Below are 25,931 nucleotides of genomic sequence, written 5' to 3' on the forward strand. Positions count from 1 at the left end.
AGTCCCTCTGCCCTGCTCATAAAAAAATGTCCCCCAAAGCCTTAAATCTTACCAAGCGTGCTATCTGGTAAATGTCTATAAATTTACACATGCATCCATGTGTGCATGCCAAGTCTCTCGAGTCATGTCCAACTCTTTGCAACCCTACGGACTGCAGATCACCAGGCTCCTCTGACTATAATCCTCCATAAAGTAAATATTCAACTTAATAAAAATGAGATCCTTGTAGTGTCATTGGAATGTGAATTCTAACAAGCCTTAGGGTGCTCATGTTTAATTTGGGACGCATGTTTGATTTCTCATGTAGGTGAATCCAAGCCAAATAAGAATGTTCCAAAAGAGAGGTGAATAGGGTGACTGTCTGAAAATTCATCTTGCATGTGGGTAAAAAATTCTCATCTTTTAGAAGCATCCCTGATGTTCCGTGAGCCCATCAACTATTTCAAGGGCTACTTGGGACTTCAGTTCATTCTAGTAGAATGAGTTTCATACACCATTGCTGCTTACATGTCCACAGTTGCTCTATCAACCTAAAATGAACAAGCCAAAATCAGATTCTGATAGGAAAGAATTGTACCCCAGAAACATTTAAGATAGCAGAGGCACTAAGGGATAGGAGGATTTTTCTGAATCTGAATTAGGCTATATGACATAACTGACACCAGTTTATAAGCAAGAAAATATGGCCATAGAATTCAAATGGCTTAAAGTGAAAGAAGTCATATTTTATACATACCAGTAAAATAATTATCTGAGAAATATATATATATATATATATACATATACACTGTTTTAAAAGATCCCAACCACATTCACACTTAATGACATACCAATTATGACCAATGTAGCTTGGGATTGTGTAACCATAGTAAGAGCGTTATTACCTGGATAACTAATTTTTTTCTACTTTTTTTAAAATGTAGAAATATGATCAGAAGAAATATAATTAGAAATCAGAGTGTTCAAATTTCAATGAATTCTTGAGTGGCTCAGGTTTCTTTTCTACATAACAGTATTTTTAAATGAAAGAGAAGAAAATTCAAGAATGAATTTCTGATAAAATTAGCTTTTAACCTGTATTTCTGAAATTGGCTATGGTCTATGCAATACATTATGTAAGTAAATCAAGATAAATAACCTTTTTCTTTAAAAAAGGGAAGAGAAACAGATTGCTTAGAAGTCTCAAAATGTGAGTTATGCCAATTGGTCCTTTGGGAAATCTCTCTCTTAGTTCAAACTGTTTCCCGTGGGAAACATTAAAGTTCATTGCTTAATAAGCATAATGAGATTTTTATATGGTACAGAAGCTGTTGTCAAAAGCTCTACGGACATGTTGCAGAGCTTTTAAAGCTAAGATTTCTGACAGGGAATGAAGATCATTCTGACTAGAGGAAAAAAAATCTTTTGAACTCAGGTTCTTATCTTTCTACTATGAGATGTAGTTAAATACTTAAAACATGTATTTTAAGTTTTTCTGAAAGAATGAAGTCCTAATTTTACAAAAATTATACTCTGACAAAGAAACATAAAACAACTGTTGGAAGTGAAGGCACAAACTCTGTTCTCCAAAGCTGACTAGCAAAGCAAGCAAGTGAGGAAGTGGCAGCATGCATTGGGTGTGTGTGAGTGAGCTCAGTCCTATGGACTTTGGCCCAAAAGGCTCCCCCATCCATGGAATTTCCCAGCTGAGAATACTGGAACGGGTTGCCATTTCCTCCTCTAGGGGATCTTCCCTACCCTGGGATCTAATCCGCGTCTCTTTTGTCTCCTGCATTGGCAGGCAGAGTTTTCACCACCACATCACCTGTGAAGCCCCGCTAAAGCTGAAAGCTATGCCTAAAGCTGACAACTTCTGAGAAATCCCAGAAGTTTCAAGATCCTGCCTTGTCAGGTGATTCTTAAAATAGACTCAAGAGACAATTCCTCAAGTCTTAAGTGAATGAAGCTAAAAGACTAAAATACACTATCACTGGGGGGAAAAATTCCATCTGGATAAAGTAAGCACTTTTGTATACCTTCCTACTATAAATATTGGCCCAAAGGGATGAATTTTCTATCCATTTTTATATTTCCAGAGTAAAATCTATTTTGACTTGAACAGAATGGAGCAAAGTGTGAAGGCAAAAGAAATATTGCTGTGAGTTTTGTACATTATAATATTTTACAGAAATAAGTTTCACCATTTCTCTTTCTTAACTGCTCCCTGCAAAAATTTAAAAGGGGTCACTGAATAACAAGAAATGGGATAAGGAATGTTATAGACTCTGAACACCGGAATGCCCAGCAATAGAAATGTTTCTGACCATGCACTTAGACTATATACTCACTCTCAAAACAGCTCACCCACTTTAGGTCTACGTGGTCAGTAATCAGCATATATGACCATACTTTGCCAGGCTGCTGCTTTCAAAGCTCTGTCCAGTGCATAATAAAGGTACATTTTTTTGCAAGATACAAGGTCTATGGCATCCCTGTGAGGCACTGTTGAGTCAGAAAACTGGCTCTAAAGCTGAGACTCTGAGTTACCCAGTCTCTCACCATCATCTTATTAACTATCCTGCCTCTTGCTATTAAGAGTACCCGGTAGCTCAGACAGGAAAGAATCTGCCTGCAGTGCAGGAGACCAGGGTTTGATCCCTGGGTCAGGAATATCCCCTGGAGAAGGGAATGGCAACCCACTCCAGTATTCTTGCCTGGAAAACCCCATGGACAGAGGAGCCTGGCGGGCTACAGTCCGTGGGGTTGCAAAGAGTCAGATACAACTGAGCAACTAACACACTCTTGCTATCAGTTTCTGAATAATGATTTATACTAACAAAAATATTGGTTCTCGACTTTCAAAAATTCTCAGGATACATTTGCCAGAGATCTCAATTATTGTACATGTTTCTTTCCTTATTCAGTCATTTGTGTTTCAGTCATACATGGGCACTTGCTTGTAAGATATTAGCTACTTCACTTAATTCTATGCTTTTGAGGGTCAACAGATGAGTAATAAATGAAAAAAAAAAAAGGTTCTGTAACCATATCAGCCCAATTTCAAGCATGTTTTAGTATTTACCAGCTACGTGGCAGTGGGAAAGCCGTTTATCACATCTAAGCCTTAGTTTGCTCTTCTAGAAAATAGAGATGATAGTAGCATCTATGGGCTTCCCTGGTAGCTCAGCTGGTAAAGAATCCACCTGCAATGCAGGAGACCCTGGTTCGATTTCTGGATGGAGAAGATCCCCTGGAGAAGGGACAGGCTACCTACTCCAGTATTCTTGGGCTTTCCTGGTGGCTCAGCTGGTAAAGAATCCACCTGGAATGTGGAAGACCTGGGTTCAATCCCTGGGTTGGGAAGATCCCCTGGAGGAGGGCATGGCAACCCTCTCCAGTATTCTTGCCTAGAGAATCCCCGTGGACAGAGGAGCCTGGTGAGCTACAGTCCATGGGGTTGCAAACAGTCAGACATACTGATCAACTAAGCACAGCAGAGCACAGTAGCATCTATCTCATTAGATAATTAACTAGAGGGATTACAATAATATATATATAGGGAAAATAATATATACATTGCAATATGTATAAAGTACTTACCACAGTAGTTGGCACTGAGAGTGTTCAATTTATAGGAAAACAATATTTTGAGTACCTAAGCCACTCTCGAGGGCTTCCCTGATGGCTCAGCAGGTAAAGAATCTGCCTACAATGCAGGAGACACAGGAGACCCAGGTTCGAACCCTAGGTCAGGAAGATCCCCTGGAGAAGGACGTGGCAAGCTATTCCAGTGTTCTTGCCTGGGAAATCCCATGGACAGAGGAGCCTGGCAGGCTACAGTCAGTCCATGGGGTTGCCCAAGAGTCAGACACCACAAAGCAACTAAGTACACACAAGCCACTCTTTAATTGAAAGTAGATACATTGAAAAGTTATTCTGAATTTCTTACTTCACTGAAGTAGACACACTCAAGTTTAAATGGCTGAATTCACAACCATCATGAACACATTGGTAAGAAGGGTACTCTCTGATGTGACTGCAGCCCATGGTTTTCCCAGTATAGAGTTGAGCAGAGTCAGGGTCAGGGGGAGGCCAGCGAGTGAGACTTCAAGGACAGCCAAGGAGCCTGACTTTATTGGTAATTCAGATATTCTACTCATCACAGAATTTTTCCATTAATTTTAGGTGTTTGAAATATTGAATTAAAATAGTTTACCTTTCCTGACTTCTTTCGTGTTCCCATTGCCCTAGTTCCAACTCTAGCTCTTTAGCTCCTTTTTCCCTGGAGCTAGCTTTCATCTGTTGATTGTGATGGCCCCAGGCTCCCCCTCACCAGGTCATTGTTGATTCCTCAGGCCCCCATCAGCAGTTATTACAGAGTCCTCCTGTGCTATGAAATTGAGTGCAATTTCAGCTCAGTGTGTGGTACCCAGTGGCTTCCCAGGTAACCCACCTGCAGTGCAGGAGACATAAGAGACACAGGTTCAATCCGTGGGTCAGAAACATCCCCTGGAGGAGGGCATGGAAACCCATTCCAGTATTCTTGCCTGGAGAATCCCATGGACAGAGAAGCCTGGTGGGCTTCAGTCCAAAGTATCACAGAGTCGGACACGACTGAAGTGACTTATCGTGCACTCACAGTGCCCAAGTATGAACTGGTGTTTCCACCCAGGCATGTATTCCTGAATTCTGTCCAGTTACATGGCAATGAGAAGGGTTTCCTACCAACTTCAGAGGATGCTTGTGAGAGACAGTCATCAGTGATCTTCAAGCCCCAAGAATATTTGAGTTCATCCAAATGCAGGTTCAAATTCACTGTCCCTTGTCCTGTGAAAAGCTGGACTCTGAATTCTAAGGAAAACAGTAAAATATCTAATCAAATTCCATCCTCAAAGAAGATTAGGCTTTAGAAGAAACTTGGCATGAAGCTTACAGAGTGCTTTCGATCATTCCGCGTTATCATAACTCATTGTTGTCATTTCATGTTATCAGTCGCATTTGATAAGTTAAAAAGTTGAAGGACAGAGAGATTTATTTATAAAAAATCCCAGTGGAAATTAAAATCAAAACTATAAGAAGCATTTATAGCTAGAGTTAACTTTTACATCTGAGGTTTTTTAGTCCTTTTCCTAGCCCTTGCAATTACATTGCTGAGGTTCTCTCCAATTTCTAAAGTTGGAAGAATAAAATATCATGTTGCTTTCAGATGGCATGAATTACACTCCCCAGTGCTCCTCACAGATATTCACCTAATTTTGGTAAAGTCAAAGATGCTTATATTGGTCAGGTTACAGAGTGACCTGAATTTTTCAATAAGAAGTTCATGATCTAGGGTGACATACTATCCTAGTCTTAACACTGAAAATTCTGCAACCCAGGAAAACCATGATGGTTAGTCATTCTAATTGCTAACCAGACATATCCTCCACATTACAAATGCACATTGACTTTTCTTCTCTCTTTTTTCTTCCTGGTTAGTTCATATTTGTAATGATTCACGTAAGATGCACTTGTTTGATTTCAGAATTTGATTTTCAGAAATGAATCAATGTTACTTTTAGCTAATAGTTTGGATTTATGATGAGAGATCTGTAGAAGAGAATGGAAACCCACACCAGTATTCTTGCCTAGAAAATCCCATGGACAGGGGAGCCTGACAGGCTACATATAGTCCATGGAGTCACAAAGAATTGGACACAACTTAGCAACTAACACTTTCACTTTCACTTTTTTCCTGATAAGAGATCAACTTTGAAAAACCAAAGACAACTTTGGGAACAAGTATGTACATAGCAAATTGTGCCATAAAAAAAAACAATGGAGAAAAAGGTAAAGGTGCTGTAAATATATATTATAAAGCTATAACTGTATAATGACCTGCTTAAAACACTAGTTAGATCATGTTAACATTGCAGGTAAATCCGTGGGCTACCTCCCTACTGCCTCTCTTTCCAGTTAAAACTCACATTCCATTATGCATCCATTTCACAAGCATTCACTGACCACCTTTGTGCAATGCACTGTACAGTTGTAGAGACTCTAGATTAAACAAGAGAGTTCAGGCTTGCAGCTCCAAATGGGGGATTAAAATTAGTATAGTACAGATTAAGAGGTGCCATACCTGAAACCTCTACAGCTGGAGACAAAAAGGCAGGGGAAAAATTTAACTTATTTCCAGGAGCATTGTCCTAAATTGACCAATATTTTCCAAATTTTAAGTCTTTTCTAATACTCTGACTATGTTTCTATACATCTCAAAATTCTATGCTTCCTTCATAAGCAAACCAAAAGTTTCAGGAAACACATTTTAACCCATAATCTGTCTAAAATTCCACAATAATGAGAATTTCTTTTAGTATAGCATATTTATTAATGTCTTCATATATTACCAAAAAAAGTTTACCTCACACCATACACAAAATACATTTTAAAGACATTAGAACACTAAATATTTAAAAGTCAACAGGAAAGAATAGTAGGCAATATTTCTCTGACATTCCATACAGAGAATTTTTTAAATGTTACAGCAATAAAACAAATGTCATAAAGATAAAATATCAGCTACAACTCTGGTTGCATTTAATAAAAACCCACAAGAAATTAGTTTAAGTTGAAAAGGAGAATTTATTATATGTATTAATATCTGTTAGTTGCTCAGTCTGCAACCCCATGGACTGTAGCATGGAATTCTCTAGGCAAGAATACTAGAATACTAGGGGATCTTCCGCATCCAGGGATTGAACCCGCATCTCTTATCTTCTGCGTTGGCAGACAGGTTCTTTACCACTAGCACCACCCGGAAAGCTCATGTATTAATATATGGAGATGCAAAGGCAAGGGTGTAGCTGGACCCCAGAAATAACTAGAAGTGGAGACCTGAACCCCATTAAAATATTTTTAATCTCTGCTGTCCTTTGTAGAACTCCTTCAATTCTAATCACTGCATGTGTTTTCTCCGATTCTCTATCAATATGGTGAAAGGCAGTGTGTTGACAACCGTTAAGCTTCCAGTTTTGTAGGTTGGGTATGGGAAGAGAGATGGACTTGCTTTCTCTTGAGCCTCATATGAAAGTCCAACAAATGCATTCTGCGTTAGTCATTCAGTTGTGTCCAACTCTTTGGGACACAGACTGTAGCTGGCCAGGCTCCTCTGTCCGTGGAATTCTCTGGTCAAGAATACTAGACTAGACTAGTATACCAGACTAGAGAGTTGCCATTGCTCTCTCCAGAGGATCTTCCTGACCCAGGGATCGAACCCACATCTCTTCATCTCCTGCATGGGCAGGCAGGTTCTTTACCACTAGGGCCACCTGGGAAGTTCGGCAAAAGAGATTTGCATTTCTTCATATACTCAGTTGTGGCTACCCCACTCAAAATGGACAAAACCCAGAAATTAAGAATGGAAGAAAGAACAATTACAATGAAATACAATAGGACATTGTGGGGAAACATTCAGCTTCATTAATAGTCAATGAAGTGTGAATTTAAATAACCATCAATTGCAAAGATTTTGCCTAGGGAATTGAATTTTTTTTTAATTTACAATGCTTAGAAATCCAGAGAAATACACCATTTTATACACTCATGTAGGCATGTAAATTGATGGAAGCTTTCTTGAGGGTAATTAATATGCATCAAGATCTTTGAAAATGAACATAATTGAAGACATAAATAGACAATGTTTTTCATGAAAATATATCTATTGAAACATTTTGGATAGCAAGAATTGGAAATAGATACACATCTGGCAACAGAGTTACCTAAACAAACCTTTGTCTTTTGAGGTGAAATATTATACATATTAAAACTTTATTTTACTAAATATTAAATAACATAGAAAATGTCATTAAGAGAAAAACACAATGTCATCAAGAGAAAAACCCAACATCTGATATACAACATAATTCTAGTATAGGCATAAACATTGGGGAAAAAAATGGAAGAAAATACACCTAAATCTTGATATTGTTAACTCTCTGAGTGGTAGAGCTTGACATTCTTATTTTTCTCTTTTGGCAAACTGTTCGTGTTTTTAGTGTCAGACCTGAGAATGTAACTGAGCCAATCTAGGAGTGTATGTTCAACAGAAATACTTTCTAGACTCTGGGAAACTTGAACAATAAAAATACAGAATTTCAACATGAAATTCTTTAATGGAAGAGGGCTGTAGTAAAACATGTTGTTTAATTTTGAGATTCTGTAACCTTTTCAGGTGTTCTACATGATTATTATTGCCTGTTATACCATTTTGCACAAGATCTAAATCAGTGAATGAAAAGTTTCATTAAAAGGCTTTATTAATGTTTCAAATAAATATGCAGAGATATTAAAACCTAATGGAAAAGAATAAAAAGAAAATGTAGCAGAGGGCTTTGCATTTTTAAATATCTGCATTAAATGTCAAGAACTTGCATCCTGACTATGACATATCTGAAATGACTGATTAAAAGGTGCCTTTTTTTCATAGAAACACAGACCCTCTGCTTATTTTTGTAAATGGAAAAAGAGATAAAAGTTGTTGATATAAATGCAATATTAATTTCTCTAAAAGCTGTGTCATAGAGGAGGTTTGTATTTCTGATCAATATTTTTTTTAACTTTTCATTAAAATGAGCACAAAAGCAAAATATTTAAGACTGCAAATTATTTTATTCCCAAAGAAAGAAGGTCACTGTATCACATTTTTCAAAATGTGTTTCTCAGGATGTGTGTTTGCATGTCCCAGTTTCAAAAAAGAAAAAAAAAAAAAAAAAAAACTGTTCTGTAATCAAATGAATCTGACGGACACTGGATTAAACAGAATCAAATTGGTTTCTTTACTATAGAGCTTCTCAAAGAATTTTATATGTTATCACGCAGTGTGAATTTCCAAAAAGGGATGGTTTTCAGCCGTCTTCCCAAACATACTTGACCACTGCACTCTTTTTGTATGCAGCATCTCATGGGTGACTTCTGTGCACACACGTTGGTAAATACTGCTCTGTCAGAACTGTGAGCTTCCACTTGTTCTGGCTTCAGATGTCAGTTCTCATCTTTAACAGCAATACTTCCTTCTCAGCAAGACGAAATTTCAGCTTGAGGAATAGCAGAAATAGAAGGGGAAGAAAACTAGAAAACTATGATGAAATGTCTAACACAGCTTCCCTGGAACTACAGGTTGTGAACTTGGCATATTTCATTGATTTAATTAATAAGTAGATAAATGAAATTTGAGCCTTTTCAGCATTTAAATGAGACGTTAAAAGCTAAAAATGTAACTGCTCTCCAGAGACATTAGAATGATCACAGACATTCATAAGAATAAAACTTTGGCATGAATCCTTTGGCAATATTCCTGGTTCTGGCCTGAAATCAGTAGCTGAATAGGAGATGAGCCATTCCTCCAGGATGCGGTGGTGCTGGCAGCCTGAAGAAAGTGAGTGTTTAGAGAGAATCAGAGCTCTGAACATGCTTGGGGACGATGGACCATAATAGTTGAGAGAGTGTGAGCCATCACTGCTAAAAAGGCAGTGATGGGGAAAGTCACGCTTATCTAACTGCCTCAACAACCACCTCCTCTCTCGTAAGCCTCTTGGTCTTGGCACGACTTACCATTTTATCAGGCAAGTTGTTAAAGCAAAAAGAGGCTCAATTCAATTGATTGATCTTTTGTTGGGGACAATGTACTATGCTCAAATCATTGCACTGAGTCCTGGCAGAGAGGGCAAGTATCAACAAAGACTGTCCCTACCCCTAAGAAACAGACTCCAGCTTATAATTTTACACCAAAATGAAGTCCTCAAATATGAGCTAGGTTGTGTGTGTGTGTGTGTGTGTGTGTGTGTGTGTGTGCGTGTGTAAGTTGCTTCAGTCACATCTGACTCTTTGCAACCCTATGGGCTGTAGCCTGCCAGGTTCTCAGTCCATGGGATTCTCCAGGCAAGAATACTGGAGTGGGTTGCCAGGGCTCTCCTCCAGGGCATCTTCCTGACCCAGGGATCGAACCTGCATCTCTTACATCCCTTGCACTGGCAGGCAGGTTCTTCACCATTAGCACTGCCTGGGAAACCCCATGAGCTAGATTATATATTATCAAAATAGAGGGAAGAGTTCAACTCTCAAAGAAGAATCAGGAAAGACTTTCACCTTGTGGCTAGCTAGCATGGTCTTAGATATGAATAGGTTGCCAATAAAATTTGATGAATTGAATTAAATTGAATATCACTGGCATAAGAGTACTTTAGGCTTTGAGTACCTTTTTTTCTTTTATGTGCAATTGGAATTTATTAAGAAAAAATACTGGAGGCATCTGCTAAACTGTTCATAAAGCATAACTGTTTTCTTAACTAGTCTTTCCCAGAACTGGCTATCCTTTGAACAAATTCCTCACCCCATAGACATATTTCCTTTTTCCTCAAAGGCCATTCCTACTGAATTCATGCTATCTCTGAGACATCAAGGAGAGAGCTTGGGTGTGGTCACTATCTCAAGGGGGGGCACCATACCCCATTGTCCTTTTTCAAAGGACACCGAGGTCTGAAGATGCTTGTAGCAGATTTGGTCAAAAGCCAGACCACTGAGTCCGTCCCCATCCTTATGCACAGCTCTGTCCTCATGCAGGACTTCTTGAAAAGTAAAAATTCAGATACCCCTTGTCCTTTCACTGTCCATTAGGTCAAGAAACACTTGCTACCCCTCCAAATTCACCTACCACGAAATCTTCATCAAGAATATTTTGATCTCCAAAATTAAACAAGAAGAGGTTAAGCTGAATAGGAAGAGAGTATTTATCAAAGGGAGTCTTAGAATTTAAATGCGTAGCCTTGAAATTAAAGGTGCAGTAAATATAGGCCTATAGTAAATTGCTTATGATGTAATAAACTAGAATTATAGATGTGGCAATAAACAGAGGTAATATAATATTGTATATTTAAGGAGCAGCTATCAACAAAGGAATAGATCAAATTTCCATCTTGTTTTCTGTTGATAGCTTCTGAAATGGCTATTATTCGGCAGGAATGTAAAACAGGAGTCAACAATACTGAAGCTTTGCATTTCTTGATTGTCAACTAATAGTTTTATCCTTCCTTCCTGGATGACCTCGAAATTTATCACAACAGGTACATAGCAGCTAGTTGAGGCAATAGGTGGAGTTCAAGGAAAACCTGCTTTCCCTGTTTATTGCTTGTTCAAGGAAAATGTAATAAACAAAGAAACCTGATTCTTGTGTAGTACATCTATTTCGCTTTCTTTGCAAAATCAAGTTTTTTGATTTTTTTTGAAACCTAGAGACTATTATTTGAAGTACTGAATAAAGTAACATTTTACAAAGAGGAAAAGAATACAGTAATTAAAAGCAGCCACTATTAAAACTCTCTTGAGACAATGGGGATACTGTATTAGTTTCCTGTGGCTGATCTAACAAATTACCACAAACTGATTGGCTTAAAACAGCAGACATGTATTCTCTCACAGCTCTGGAGCCCAGAAGTCCAAAACCAAGCTGTCAGTAGGGTCGCACTTACTCTAGGGATGATCCCGTTTCTTGCCTCTTCCAGCTTCTGATGGCTGCAGGCATTCCTTGGCTTGTGACTACACCTCTCCTCTCTCTGCTGCTCTCTGTCCTCACCTGCTCCCGGGTAACGCTACCCAGTCTTGTGACTTTAATTACCACCTTTGGTGATAACTCCCACATTTCTAGCTTCAGTCCAGACCTCTCCCATAAAGTTCAGATCCATATTACGACTTCCTGGTTGACACCTCTGCTTGCAATAGTGATTTTGACCACAAAATCACAAAATCACTATACTCCAAATCAAACACGTCTTCTTAGGGGTCATCAGCAAATCCTGCCAGCTCTACAATTTTTATTTGGAACTCAACCACTTTTTGTCATGCCCCAATACCTGTACCAACCATTATCCTCTCTCACCTGGATTATCTCAGTGCCTCTTATTAAAATGACCTATTACTGCATCTGCTCCAGGAGCAGATCTCTCTGCTTCTGTTCTTGCCTTTCTCTTCCCTTCAATTCAGTTCAGTCCCTTAGTCATGTCCAGCTTTTTGAAACCCCATAGACTCTAGCACACCAGGCTTCCCTGTCCATCACCAACTCCCAGAGCTTGCTCAAACTCATGTCCACCAAGTCGGTGATACCATTCAACCATCTCATCCTCTGTTATCCCCTTCTGCTCCTGTCTCCCTTCCTTCAGTCCATTCTTAATACAGAAACCAAGGAGTGTTAGACAAATCCAACCCCCTTTATTCTCACATTACTGCCACATTCACGACACTTCTGGCATTTCTGGTCATCCAGTGTGCAGAGGTTTTCCCACACCAAGCAATTCTCTGTGATGTCAACTGGGTGTCCCACAGTTTAACTCAATGAAACCTGGTGATCGTGTTAGATCTCATGGGGTAAGGACTCAGTCCCATGAGACTCCCCTGCAGCTTCAGATGCCAATCTCAAATGGTAGGTTCCCAGGCTACCTACAACTTCCATTCAACTTGGCTACAAAGCAGAGGTTCCCGTGACCTCTTCCCTCATGGATTTGTTTGTTAGAGCAACTCACAGAGCTCAGAGAAATACTTACTTATATTTACCAGTGTGTTAAAGTGTATTTTAAAGCTTTCCCTGGTGGAAAGGGAGGCCTGGCATGCTGCAGTCCATGGGTTAGCAAAGAGTTGGACATGACTTAGCAATTAAACAAACAACACAAACCAAACAACCTTCCTGTTATATGGATGTGTTCACCAACCTGGAACCTCTATGAAACCCATCCTTCAGGCTTCATTATATAGTCATGATTGATGAGCTCACTGGCCAGTGATGATTGGTTTACCTCTAACCTCTCTCTCCTCCAGGGAAGTCAGAGGGTAGTACTGAAAGTTCCAACCCTCTAATCACTTGGTTGGTTCTGCTGGCAACCATCCCCCATCCTTAGAGGTGGTTTCCAAAGTCACCTCATTAACATAACAAAGACACATTGATTGCTCTCACCACTTAGGAAATTCTAAAGGCTTTAGGAGCCTTTTCTGTGCCAGAGAATGTATGTAGAAGATCAAAGAATACGTTTCTTTTATTAAGTTGCAAAATCACACAAGGTGATTCTCTTGAAATATGTCATATCATATCACTATTCTTCTCAAAATCTTCTAGTGATTCCCATCTCACTCAGTATTTAAGACCCAGAGCCCTATTTTGGCCTATATGGCTCTCTGGGATTCCCACTGCAGGACATTCTATTCCTTCCAACAAGAATGCTCTCCCATTATCTTCAGAGCAGTTTCCTTACCTCCTTCAGGTTTTTACTCAGAAGTTTTCCCCTCAGTGAGATCTTTCCTAGTCTCTCACCTTGACATGTCAATGGGTTTCTTGTTGATGAATGTAAACCTCAAAAATAAATTTTTGTCTGTTTTGTTCAGAGTTGTATCCCATGTGCCTAGAACAGTGTCTGGCTCACAGTAGGGTAGGCATTTTATAAATAAATGAACAAATGTGTGAATGAATCATCAAATGAATGAACGACTTCTTCAATAGTTTTAGATATGACAAAGCAATGACCAGTTGAAGTAAAAGAACAAAACAAACAAATAAATATATGTGGGGTGTTATTTTATTGCATCTCTGAAATGGTTGTTATGGGAATATATTCACCATTATCAGGTTAAGTAGAATCAAAACAATGTATTGGTTTTATAGGAACAAGATTGAGTGCTATTATTTTTGTGTGTTTTTTTTTTTTTTTTCATCTTCAATGAGATGGATTCCTGGAACAATGGAGTATTGTTTTTCTTAAATTTCTTTTGGGAAGAATGGTGTACATTTCATACTGCCCACACATCATCCAGAACAGGCTCCATCTAGAGTGAGCTGGGGCGGAAACAATGGGCAATAACAGAACAGCTTCTCTATAAAATATGCGCCTGTGACAAGGACCTTAATTTCTACCATTTTATACTTACACTGGCTTGGCTGGAATACCTCCCTGCTCCACAGAAAACTAGGGAATGACCAGTTCTCTTTTGTCATAACTAAAAACAGCTTTCTTCAGGGAAAGCACACATATACTTAACAGATGTGTGTTGAACTGAGCTACACTGCTGTAAGCCATAAAGTCAGAGAAAAAGATCTTTAGGGGAAAGCAATGATTTGAAAGCAGATTAGGAAGCAGGTTATTAAGTATCCTTGGAAACAAAGTAAAAATAAACTTTAAAAGTATATTCAATCAATGGGAACTACATCAAGGCTGGGTCATTTTAATATACAAATTTCTGGACCCCATTCCTTGACATTACAGTTCTTATGGGGTTATATAAGAAATAGGGTCTAGAGAATGTTTGGAAACCATTGTTTTGGATTTACCTTAGATATTCTTGTAAAAGTGCAGAGTTTGGTCTTGGCCTTCTCAAACCACTGCCTTTTGCCTACAGTATTATGCTGTTGACCCTACAGCAGTAGGCTTTGTGATTATGAACAATTCTCTTGGAAGTCTAGATGGAACTATGTGATGCAAGCCGTGAGTTCTGACTAGGTTTCCATCTCCCCATCACCACATCCCACTGAAGGCAACCTACCCCTGTGTAGGAGGCAGCCATCTGCAGTTTCCAGCTGCATCCCTATCGTCACAAAGCACTACTGTCTACATCTTAACATGAACTTGTTGCAGAAGTCTACCCAACAGAGAGAAAAACCTGCTACCTAAGTTTGACTGCAGTTTCAAGTGAATTTTGCTCTGCTTACTGTAAATCAGTACAGTATGAATTCAGAATCCTGTTGGAAGAGAATGGTACATGCATAGATGTAACTTCTGTTAAATTGCCCATCTTCAATTTCAATACTCTTGGGCTAAAAAATGAAGATGCTGTGTATCTGAGTCAGCAAGGGCTGCTATGGTAAATACCATAGCCTGGGTGGCTTCAACAGCAAACGTTTGTCTCTCACAGTTTGGCGGTTGGGAAGTCCAGGTGATGATGACAGCAGGTCTGGTGTCTGGTGAGAACGTGCTTCCTGGCTTGTAGATGGTTATCTTTCCTCCCAGCCTCACATGGTGGAGACTGCGCTTTCTTCTTCTTACAAAGATGCTCATTCCGTCATTAGGGCTCGCCTCTTCTGATCTCATTACTTGCCAAAGTCCTCTCCTCCAAATATTGTCACATTAGGCCTTCAAAATATGAATTTGGAGGGTCACACACATTCAGTCTGTAGCATTCTGAAGCCTTGATTCTTTCAAAATTCAGGTCCCTCTCACATAAAAATGCATGTGTTTCATACCAACAGCCCCAGAGATCTTAACTTGTTTCAGCATTAACTCTAAAGCCCAAGTCTAATCTAAACTTCATCTCAATCAGAAATGGGTGAGGCTCCAGGCAGAATTCACCCCAAGACAAAATTCTCCCCCAGCTATGAACTTGTGAAAACAAACAAGTTATTTACAAAATACAATGTTGGGACAGGCATGAAATAGTTATTCCAACTCCAGAAGGGAGAAATCAGAAAGAAGAAACAGGTGATGGATCCCAAAGAAGACTGAACTCTATCAAGGTGTCCAGGAGAGATCAAGTTTTGGGAATAACCCTCTTTGGCTCAATGTTCTGCCATTTGAACCCACTGCAGTAGCAAAAATCAGCCCACAGCTTGATGGAGCACTCAGTGGCCCACTGTGATGATCAGGCCACTTCACAGCTTTTCCCAAGGAGACTACACTCTCAAAGTTCTCTGAGCAGCCCTGCTCCCACATCTCCCAAGTTGCCCCATACCTAAAAAACTCTTTTTTTGAGTTTTAAAACTACTTCAGAATATGTGCACACATCTTATTTTTTCACACTCTTTGTCGAGTGAGCATGTGTGGTGACTCTTCCCAGGTGAGAGATGCAGAGCAGAAGGGACAGAGTCTTTCACGTTAGTTTTGTTGGTACCAACATTCATTCTTCCCTGCAGAGTATAATTGTAAAAACCAAGACAAAGCCCTTAGACCCTCATGAACAAAGCCTAAATACCCACATTTATTAAGGAAAAAATGTTTTCTAGAACACAAAGAATTTTGTTGTGTATAGAATATTTGATGTGCTACCTTTATCATCCCAACCCAGGGATAAAACCTGGGTATCTTGCATTACCAGCAGATTCTTTACCACCTTTGCACCTGAGCTACGAGGGAAGCCCACTTTTATCATTTTAAATGACACCAATACTCACAAGTGAAAGTGAAAGTGAACATTCGGAAAACTAAGATTATGGCATCAGGTCACATCACTTCATGGGAAATAGATGGGCAAACAGTGGAAACAGTGTCAGACTTTACTTCTGGGGGCTCCAAAATCACTGCAGATGGTGATTGCAGCCATGAAATTAAGAGATGCTTACTCCTTGGAAGGAAAGTTATGACCAACCCAGATAGCATATTGAAAAGCAGAGACATTACTTTGCCAATAAAGGTCCGTCTAGTCAAGGCTTTTTCCAGTGGCCATATATGGATATGAGAGTTGGACTGTGAAGAAAGCTGAGCACTGAAGAATTGATACTTTTGAACTGTGGTGCTGGAGAAGACTCTTGAGAGTCCCTTGGACTGCAAGGAGATCCAACCAGTCCATTCTAAGGAGATCAGTTCTGGGTGTTCTTTGGAAGGAATGATGCTAAAGCTGAAACTCCAGTACTTTGGCCACCTCATTGGCCAAAGTACTGGAAGAAGAGTTGACTCATTGGAAAAGACTCTGATGCTGGGAGGGATTGGGGGCAGGAGGAGAAGGGGGCAACAGAGGATGAGGTGGCTGGATGGCATCACTGATTCAATGGACATGAGTTTGAGTGAACTCCAGGAGTTGATGGACAGCGAGGCCTGGCGTGCTGTGATTCATGGGGTCGCAAAGAGTCGGACATGACTGAGCGACTGAACTGAACAGAAATGAACTGAATATTCACAAATGAAGTCAGAACCTGACTCGAAATAAAACAAGACCTTTTCTGCTTTCTGACCTTTCACATTGTTTTGACAATGTGTTCTAATTTATCATGTGTCATGACCTCAGGCTGAAAATGATGGGTGAGCTGGGAAGAAGCTGGGAGGTATATACTGATGATGACCTTTAACCCTTGTCCAAACATCCGTTGGTGATAAGACAGAGACTGACCCCTAACTATATTGAGAGGGTTCTGATTTTAACTCCACCATGTATGTTGGGAGAGGAAGGATGTCAGCAAATCTCCATTACCAACTGTGCTTACTCACTCAGTCGTGTGGGACTGTTTGCAACCGCATGAACTAGACTCCTCTGTCATGGGATTCTCCAGGCAAGAATACTGGAGTGGGTTGCCATTCCCTTCTCCAGGGGACCTTCCTGACCCAGGGATCGAACCTGGGTCTCCTGCATCGCAGACATATTTTTTACTATCAGCCACCAGGGAAGCTGATACCAACTGGGTGTCCTGAAATTCAACTCAATCCTGACATCATCTATCTGGAGAGAGAATCAAAATCAGATTCTCCCACACTGCAAGGTCTCCCACACTGCTGGCAGAATTTTTACCATCTGAGCTACCAGGGAAGCCCGTGAACTAGATTACTGGCTTATTAAAAAGAATGTACCTGGGTAACAGCCAGACGGCAGAGATGCATAAGACAAAGTACAGGGAAAAATTATGGAGCCTCCAAGCCCTCTCCCAGTACCCCGCTCTCTCCGAATCCCCATGTTCACCAACCCAGAAGCTCTCCAAGTGCTGTCTTTTTGAGTTTTTATAGAGGCTCCATTACACAGGTACTGATCATTTAAATCACTAGCCATTGTCCTTTGAACTCAATCTCCAGCCCCACTCCCCTTCCCAGTGATCAGGAGTGGGCTTGGGAGTGGGTCTGAAAGTTTCAATACTCTAGTCATATGGCTGATTTTCCTAAGAAGCAGTTCCCATCCTTAGGTATTTTCCAAAAAGCTCTTCTTTAATATAACAAAAGACATCTTTATTGCTCTCCTCACTTAAGAAATCTCAAGTTTTCGGAGTCTGGTGCCAGAAAGGAGGTCAAAGACCAAATATGTACTTTTTCTCACAAATCACAATATCACATATACCCAGGCCATGAGGAATGATTGATGATCGGCACTCAGTCTGATTCACATAATAGAAAACACAAAATACTTCTATGTCATTCACATAATAAAAACAGAAAAAGAAAATAGTGTATGTGAAAAATACAAATAATACTTCTTAACTTTGGGTACATAGGAGGTGTGACTGTAAGTCATGAAAGTAAACATGGAAAAGCCAGGTACATGGATTTTGAGGTTTATCACCCTCCTGCACTCCATCTACCATGCTCTGCTTCACAGCAGTTACACTTTAAAAAAAAAAAAAATAAAGCTGGTTCTTCATCTTCATTTGGTTCGTTACCTTCATTGAGGCACTCTCAAATTCCTGATTTCTTCTCTTATGCACTGACTTGATGGAGACAATTAAGAGAAAATAAAATGGTCATTTGTGAGAAGGGCCACTTAACTCTCCCTTGAACCTAAGCTACTTTCTTAGTTTTGCTTTCTCTAACCCTTCTGTGGCTCAATTGAATTTTTAAGGGAAGTCGTGCTCAGCTCAGCTTAAATAATAAAAATAGAGAGAAGCATTGACCTCAGGACAAAGGGAAAGGGGGCGGGGAACAGCAAAAGGAGAGAAAAGAACACAAAAGACAAACAGAGGAAGGAACAAGCTAGGGGCTCCTCACCTGGAAACCACGGAACCCAGGCATCCAGAAGTTGATGGAGAGCCCCAACCCTTGAAAGGTCTCATTGACAAACTCACAGCTACAAATATAATAATAATAATAATAATAGAAGTAGTAGTAAATAACAGTAGTAGTTTAAAATAATAACACATATGTCTTTAGGTATGTGTCCCTCTAATCCTTCTATCAAAGACACTGACATTCAATTTTGTAAAATCTGCAGCTTTGGGGAGGAGAGAGGAAGTTGGCTGATGCTGAAAGAGTCTGCTTCTGTTTGAGGTCTGGCACCTTTTGATAACTTCCTCCTGTTTCTATTGTATTCCGCTTTTTTGGTACTTCTGCAGGCTTGTATATATCTCACTTCACTGTAGGTTTTTGGTATTTGCAATCTTCTCTGAAGAAAAGGTTGGGGCTTCCACAGTGGCAGTAGTAGTAAAGAACCCACCTGCCAGTGCAGGAGACATAAGAGTCTCAGGTTTGATCCCTGGGTAGGGAAGATTCCCCAGGAGAATGGAATGGCTACCCACTCCAGTATTCTTGCCTGGAGAATCCCATGGACAGAGGACCCTGGATGGCTACAGTCCATAGGGTCAAAAACAGTAGGAAATAATTGAAGCAATTTAGCACTAAAGGAAAAAGGAGATAGTGGTGGGGGTACTGAGCTAATGATACCATTTATAATGCTTGCTTGGTGAAGGAATGAAGGTAAATTGCCCCCAAAATGACAAAACAGAGTGTACCCTTCATACCACCTAAGCACATAACAAAATCACTTAATATTCTTTTAAACTCAGGTATAGCCAGCTTTATGTAAAATACAACTCTATACCAATAAACAATTTTGAAGAGAAGGAATTCTTCTACAAGTACTGAGTCCTTTCTTTATCCTCATTATCCATGTGTGAAATGAAAGTCGCTCAGTTGTGTCCAACTCTTTGTGACCCCATGGACTATATGGTCCATGGGATTCTCCAGGACAGAATACTGGAATGGGTAGCCTTTTTATTCTCCAAGGGATCTTCCCAACCAGGGATCAAACCCATGTCTCCTGCATTGCAGGCAGATTCTTTACCAGCTGAGCCACCAGGGAAGCCCTATCCATGTATGATAATACTCATTTATCAGGCATGATTGAGTGTTCAGGTTACTTTCACTGCATCATACCATTCCCTTTACAGAGCAATCGTCCAAGGGAAGCCCAATGTAAGCAAGGCAGCATCATTAACTTCATTTAGAGATGACATACATCATGATGTAAATATATTTATATTTATAATGAATTGAGTTTGTTAAGGACAAGACTTTCTGATTATGAATAATTTGGGCAAAATGTGTCATATCTCTGTTCATGTTTTCATTTATGAACACAAATATACCACCTCCTACCTATATTGTCATAAATTTTAAATGAAATATTCATAGTGAAAGAGCTATTTTATAGAAACTTTCTTCTTGGTACTTAAAAATCTTTCTCAGAGGAAAAAATAGGTAGACCAAGGTTTAGACTTCAGAACTTCTGATTCTGATACAGGTATTTGTTCTTTCCTTCCAGCCTAACTTGTACAGATTAAAGGTGCTCACAACTTAGCCAATGATTAACTTTTCTCAACCAGGTGGTCCCCAAACTTCAGGATTTGATGCCTGATGATTTGAAGTGGAGCTGGTGTAACAATAGTAGAAATAAAGTGCACAGTAAATGTAATACACTTGAATCATCCCCAAATCATCCCCACTTTCACCCTTGGTCCATGGAAAAGTTATCTTTCATGAAACATGCCCCTGGTGCCAAGAAGTTTGGGGACTGCTGAACGATTATTGCAGGTTAAACATCTTAAGATGCTTTGGTCTCTGTGAGGACATTGATTCAGTCCATCCTCCTGAGAGTCTCATCATGTTCTTGGGGAGATAGACAAGTAAACAAATAATTGCTGTAACTACTGTGGAAATTCCAGCATCAAAGAGTTTCTGATCTTAAGAAGGGGCTATTCCCATTGTGGGTCATCTAGACTGAGGCAGGAAATGCCTGTATGTCCATCTTTTTCTGGTGACCAATTGTCTACTGTGTGAGCTCACTGCATCACTTTTGAGCATCTACGGACAGTTCTGAGAGAATCTGAAAGCCCCTCCAGCCTAGGACCTATTTACCAGTGTCTGACAAAAAAAAAAATAAAAAAATGCAAAGTCAAAGAGCAGGGTTTTTCCTAAGGTTAATTTCAGAATAAATAATATGATTCCATAGGAAAACATTAAGAAAGCCAAGTCCTATTCATCTCTGGTTTCTCAGAAAACAGAGAAATAATCTCCACATGCATCTCACATAATCAGTCTAAAAAACCCAGAGACATTTCCTAAGGAGCCAAAATAGTTGAATCAAATATCTTAGCTTTCAAAAATGGGCACTAGTGGATTTTTTAACACAGAAAGTCAATTTAGAAAGAATCTGCCTCTCCATCAAATAATTTTAACTTAAAAATTATAGATGAGTGTTTGTTTACTGTTCTTTCAAACTAGAGTCAAATTCATTTTCTGAAATGAGAGTCTGCCAATGGAAGCTCTTTTTCTTAGAAAGAATAATCATAGGTTGTACCTGTGCCAGTGATGTTCATAATTTTCACACTCAGATTTTTGTTTTGTTTTTGTCTGTGTGTTTCGAGTGGAGAGAAAACTTGAAGCATCTGCAAACCAGTCTCAGTGGTGAGAGTAAACAAATAGCAGTCTACTAGTTACAAGAGTTCAGCCTTCTATGGGCACCAATGAATATGTTTTTCCAAAGAAACTGAGGACTATTGATTAATCAAGGAGCGAGTTAAGTGACCAACAGTTAAGAGCCTCTACTGTATGTTCTGTGTCTGTTGAGAATCCCAGGACAGCCCTTAAAGAACATTTAGAATGTATGTTTAATAATACTTATATTGCCTTTATGAACATCAAAATCAGAGCTGAATTCTCTGATGACTGCTTAAGCACTGATATTTTGTATCATTGCTTGTGATGTTTAAGATGGCAAAGACAGTGCATGTGTTTGTTGAGTGGAGGAACACTCAACACTCTCCAGAAATAGAATGTACATTTGCTCTGCAACAGGATCAGTTTCTCAAAGTGAAAGTGAAAGTGACGTCGCTCAGTCGTGTCTGACTCTTTGCGACCCCGTGGACTGTAACCCACCAGGCTCCTCCATCCATGGGATTCTCCAGGCAAGAAGCAACACAAAAACAGTTTTGTTTTTTTTTTTAATTCTGCCCACACACTTTGGAAAGTACTAGGATATGACTGCAGAATTCTGAGCCACAAGGAAGAGGTATGTTCATTCTGAAAAAAATCTAAGTGTCCATATGACTCATTTTGCCCTACTCAACTCTGCGTAATCCTTCTGGAGTCAAGAATGTCTATTTTTTTTAAATAGAATGAGTTTCATTCTAAGGAAAGATGGTCCTACCAGGATATAGCTAAAATTGTGCTTAGGTCAACCACAGAGTGATTTATGTCCACACTGTGGAAAATCATCCTCCATCGAATTATCAATCACACTTGATATGATACTAAATATTTGGAATCCATTCACCATCTGATAGGTATTGCACAGTCCAGTATTGGATTTGAAATCTTAAGCACACATATGAAGTTTTATCTGCATCTGATATGCTGATAGATGTAACTTTTAACTGGGGTAGAGATCTATTTTGACTATTCTTACTTTGATTCTTTTGGGCCTTTTGCTTGTATCACTTATATTCTTCTCTTTAAAGAATGCACATGGATAATAGAACTAATGCTTTTCATGCATCTCTTTTGCTTCTGCAGGAGGGATTTTTGAAACTGTGGAAAATGAACCTGTTAACGTTGAAGAATTAGCGTTCAAGTTTGCAGTCACCAGTATTAACAGAAATCGAACCCTGATGCCTAACACCACATTAACCTACGATATCCAGAAAATTAACCTTTTTGATAGTTTCGAAGCCTCACGGAGAGGTAACTATTTTTACACTTTTAAAAGCTTCTTTGGGTGATGTTTCTGCTCCACGAGTCACCTTCTCTTTGCTACCTGCCCTTTTGCACAGTGGACATCTCTGTGCCAAGGGTTTGCCGGCGATCTCGGCCCAGCACCATCTGAACCCTCCTAATGGACATTGCCTAGTTCTGTTTTCTGGGCCTTTCTGATCAGCTTGCCCTTCAGTGCCCTGCACTCTGTGATTAACTGGTTCAGCTGTGAATGGAAAATGTCAAGCTTGATCTGTTTTTCCTTCCTGAGGCTGAGATATCACCATGAAATTGTACAGTGTAGTCAAATAAAACTTTGTGGAAGGTCATACCTACCGAGCATGTGGAAATGCCCACAACACACAGACTTCACAACCTGAATTCTAAGAAGTCATGAGCCAGTGGGATTACCTAGCATCCTCTCAAATATTACCTTATTCCCTTTCCACAAGATCAGAGAAATGTGAAGATTATAAATATTGAATCATTATGTTTTACACTTGAAACTAATAAAATATTTTATGTCAATTTTTTAAAAAAGGGAAAAATAAGAAAAAAAATAATGGAACTGTGAAATAAATAAATAAAGCAGGGAAATTTATGGGATCAAAGAAAATCTTTTGTGTCTGAACAGAAGACAATTTCCTAGAAAGTAATCTAATTTGTATGTAGGCTGTTTGTCTCATGGAAAGAGTCTTTGATGAGGGATTTATTTACAAATCCTCAAACATTTCCAAGATGACCCTTTCAAGCCACATTTGACATACTTGAAGATAGACTGTAACTAGAGAGTTGTTGGGTTTCCCTACAGGTGTTCGTCTGGGAATATCACCCCAGAATATGAGGGGCTCTTTCTCTTTTAGAGGAAAGCTTTGCCCATCAAAGACACAGAAGTGGGGACTTCCCTGATGGTACAGTGGTGAAGACTTTGCCTTCCAGTGCAGGGGGTTCAGGTTTCATCCTTAGTTGGGAAACTAAGATTTCACAAGCCTCACAGTCAAAAAGCCAAAACACAAAACAGAAGCAATACTGTAACAAATTCAATAAAGACTAAAAAGGGTCCACATTAAAAAAAAAAAAATCTTACAAAAACACATACAATTAAGTGGAATACAATGAATGCGATGTTCACACTAATTTCCAAGTAACTAAACATGGGTTGTTTCCACTTAGAGTTAACCTCATTAGGACTGCAGGGTGTGTTCACTTAATATGCTCTTCTGCCAAATTCTTGTGTCCTTTAGAAAAAAAAAAAAAAAAACTGAAATTTGCTTTCCTGGGAGTACAGATGATAATTGAATAGTATAGTGGTTTTCTTTAAAAATCTATAGCATCATCTGAGTATAAGAATATTTCCCTTTTTAAAGATCAATAAAGTTGCAGATACTATCTAGGTCAGAGCCGTCTGAGAACAAATAATAAAACTTTGTGTTTATACAGAACTTTAAAGTGTATAAGCATCTTCACATAAATTATCTCTATGAGTTAGATCTCTCTCTTTCCCTTCCTCTCTGTATCTCCTCTCCCTGTCTCTGTCAGACACACATGCTCACATACACACTCATGCAAAACACTGTTGCATAAATATCCCCAGAAAGCCAGCCACACTTAACAATAATACTTCAACCCACATAAAATCCAAAACGTTTTTGTGGCCTGAAGTACCTGCCATATTTATAAATTAAACACCCCCAAAGCTTCTTAAAACTGGTAATTTTCTGGCAAACAGAATTCAAAAGGATTGATTTTCTGTCAAGTAATATTAGAATCCCCAGGCTAAATATTAGCAGAAATCTCAATCCACTGCCTATGCTAGACAAAACAAGAGTTCATATACTCTCATGCCTTCACTTTTTCTTGCTAACCAGTGAAAGTACATCCAGAAAATTAGCATCTGAGGACAGTTTTCACCTATAGTGTTAGAAAATTATGCTTTTATATCTCATGTGATAATTCAGTAATGAAGAGCACAGTGTCACAAAGTTCCTTGTGAATGATTGTGTACACTAGCTGTCCCACAGATATGTGAAATATGATTCTCAAAATTTTACACGTTAATTTTTCTCTTTAAATCAAGTCAGAGAAGCTTAACAAGGCCATATATTTTTTTACTTGTGAAATGGCATTATTAGAAAAATCAACACAATTTCACATGTTGCTATTATTTAATTCATATAGCCAACTATTCTTTCTCAGCAGTTCCAAATTCTTTTAAACTAGCATTAATATATAAATCTGAAATGTTTTTACACGTATATTCAGTGCCAGCATATATCTATGATAGGGCTTCCCTGATGGCTCACACAGTAAAGAATCTGTCTGCAGTGCAGGAGTCCCGGGTTCAATCCATGGGTCAGGAAGATCCCTGGAGAAGGGAATGGCAACCCACTCCAGTATTCTTGCCTGGAGAATTCCTTGGATGGAGGACCCTGAAGGGCTATAGTCCATGGGGTCGCAAAGAGTCAAGCACAACCGAGTGACTAACACTTTTATTTTATGAGGTTATAGAAGATAACCTGTCCCAACCTCTCTGGAAGAGAATTTGATTTATATATATCTAGAAACTTAAAAATATCAATAGCATTTAATTATAGCTGGAAATCTACTCTAAGAAAGTAATGTAAAAGTTAGAGAAAATATAAGAAGTATAATAAGTGCTTATATATTACTTATAATAACCAAAAATCAGGAGCAACTTAATTCAATACCACATGTTCAGGCACTCAGTCGGTCATGTCTGACTCTTTGCAAGCCCATGGACCATGGCTCACCAGGCTTCTCTGTCCATGGAACTTTCCAGCCAAGAATACAGGAATGAGTTGCCATTCTCTTTTCCAGGGGATCTTCTCAACCCAGGGATCTAACCCAGGTCTCCCGCATTGCAAGCAGATTCTTTACCATCTGAGCCACCAGGGAAGCTCCGTTCTGCATCATCAGTCAGTTCAGTCACTCAGTCATGTCCGACTCTTTGAGACGCAGGGTTAGTTAAATAAGTAATGACACTCGGCATCAGGGACTAGGCTACTCTATGCCACTAAAAATATTACTTTTGCAGAATTTATAATGACTTGAGGGTAAGAGTGTGCTTTTAGTGTTAAACTTAGTGTTGAATATAGAAAGCAATGTATCAAACTGTATCTGTATCATGTTCAATTTTTAGATAAATTGGAATACCAAAATATTAGGTTGGCCAAAAAGTTCATTTGGATTTCCCTACAAGCTCCTACAGAAAAACCCAAACAAATTTTTTATCCAACTCAATGTGAATTGATAATATTCTAAGTTGAT

General features: G+C 39.2%; 1 protein-coding gene across 1 annotated transcript in view; it reads left to right on the forward strand.

Moving 5' to 3' along the window:
* The window catches only part of GRIK1 (glutamate ionotropic receptor kainate type subunit 1), a 465,170-nt gene that overhangs the window by 273,031 nt on the left and 166,208 nt on the right, over window positions 1–25,931 (forward strand). Inside the window, exon 2 of the mRNA XM_052636330.1 lies at window positions 22,467–22,634. Coding sequence (XP_052492290.1) covers window positions 22,467–22,634 — 168 coding nt within the window. The remainder of the gene's footprint in view (window positions 1–22,466; window positions 22,635–25,931) is intronic.

Source organism: Budorcas taxicolor, chromosome 1, assembly GCF_023091745.1.
Source record: "Budorcas taxicolor isolate Tak-1 chromosome 1, Takin1.1, whole genome shotgun sequence".
Classification (NCBI taxonomy): domain Eukaryota; kingdom Metazoa; phylum Chordata; class Mammalia; order Artiodactyla; family Bovidae; genus Budorcas; species Budorcas taxicolor.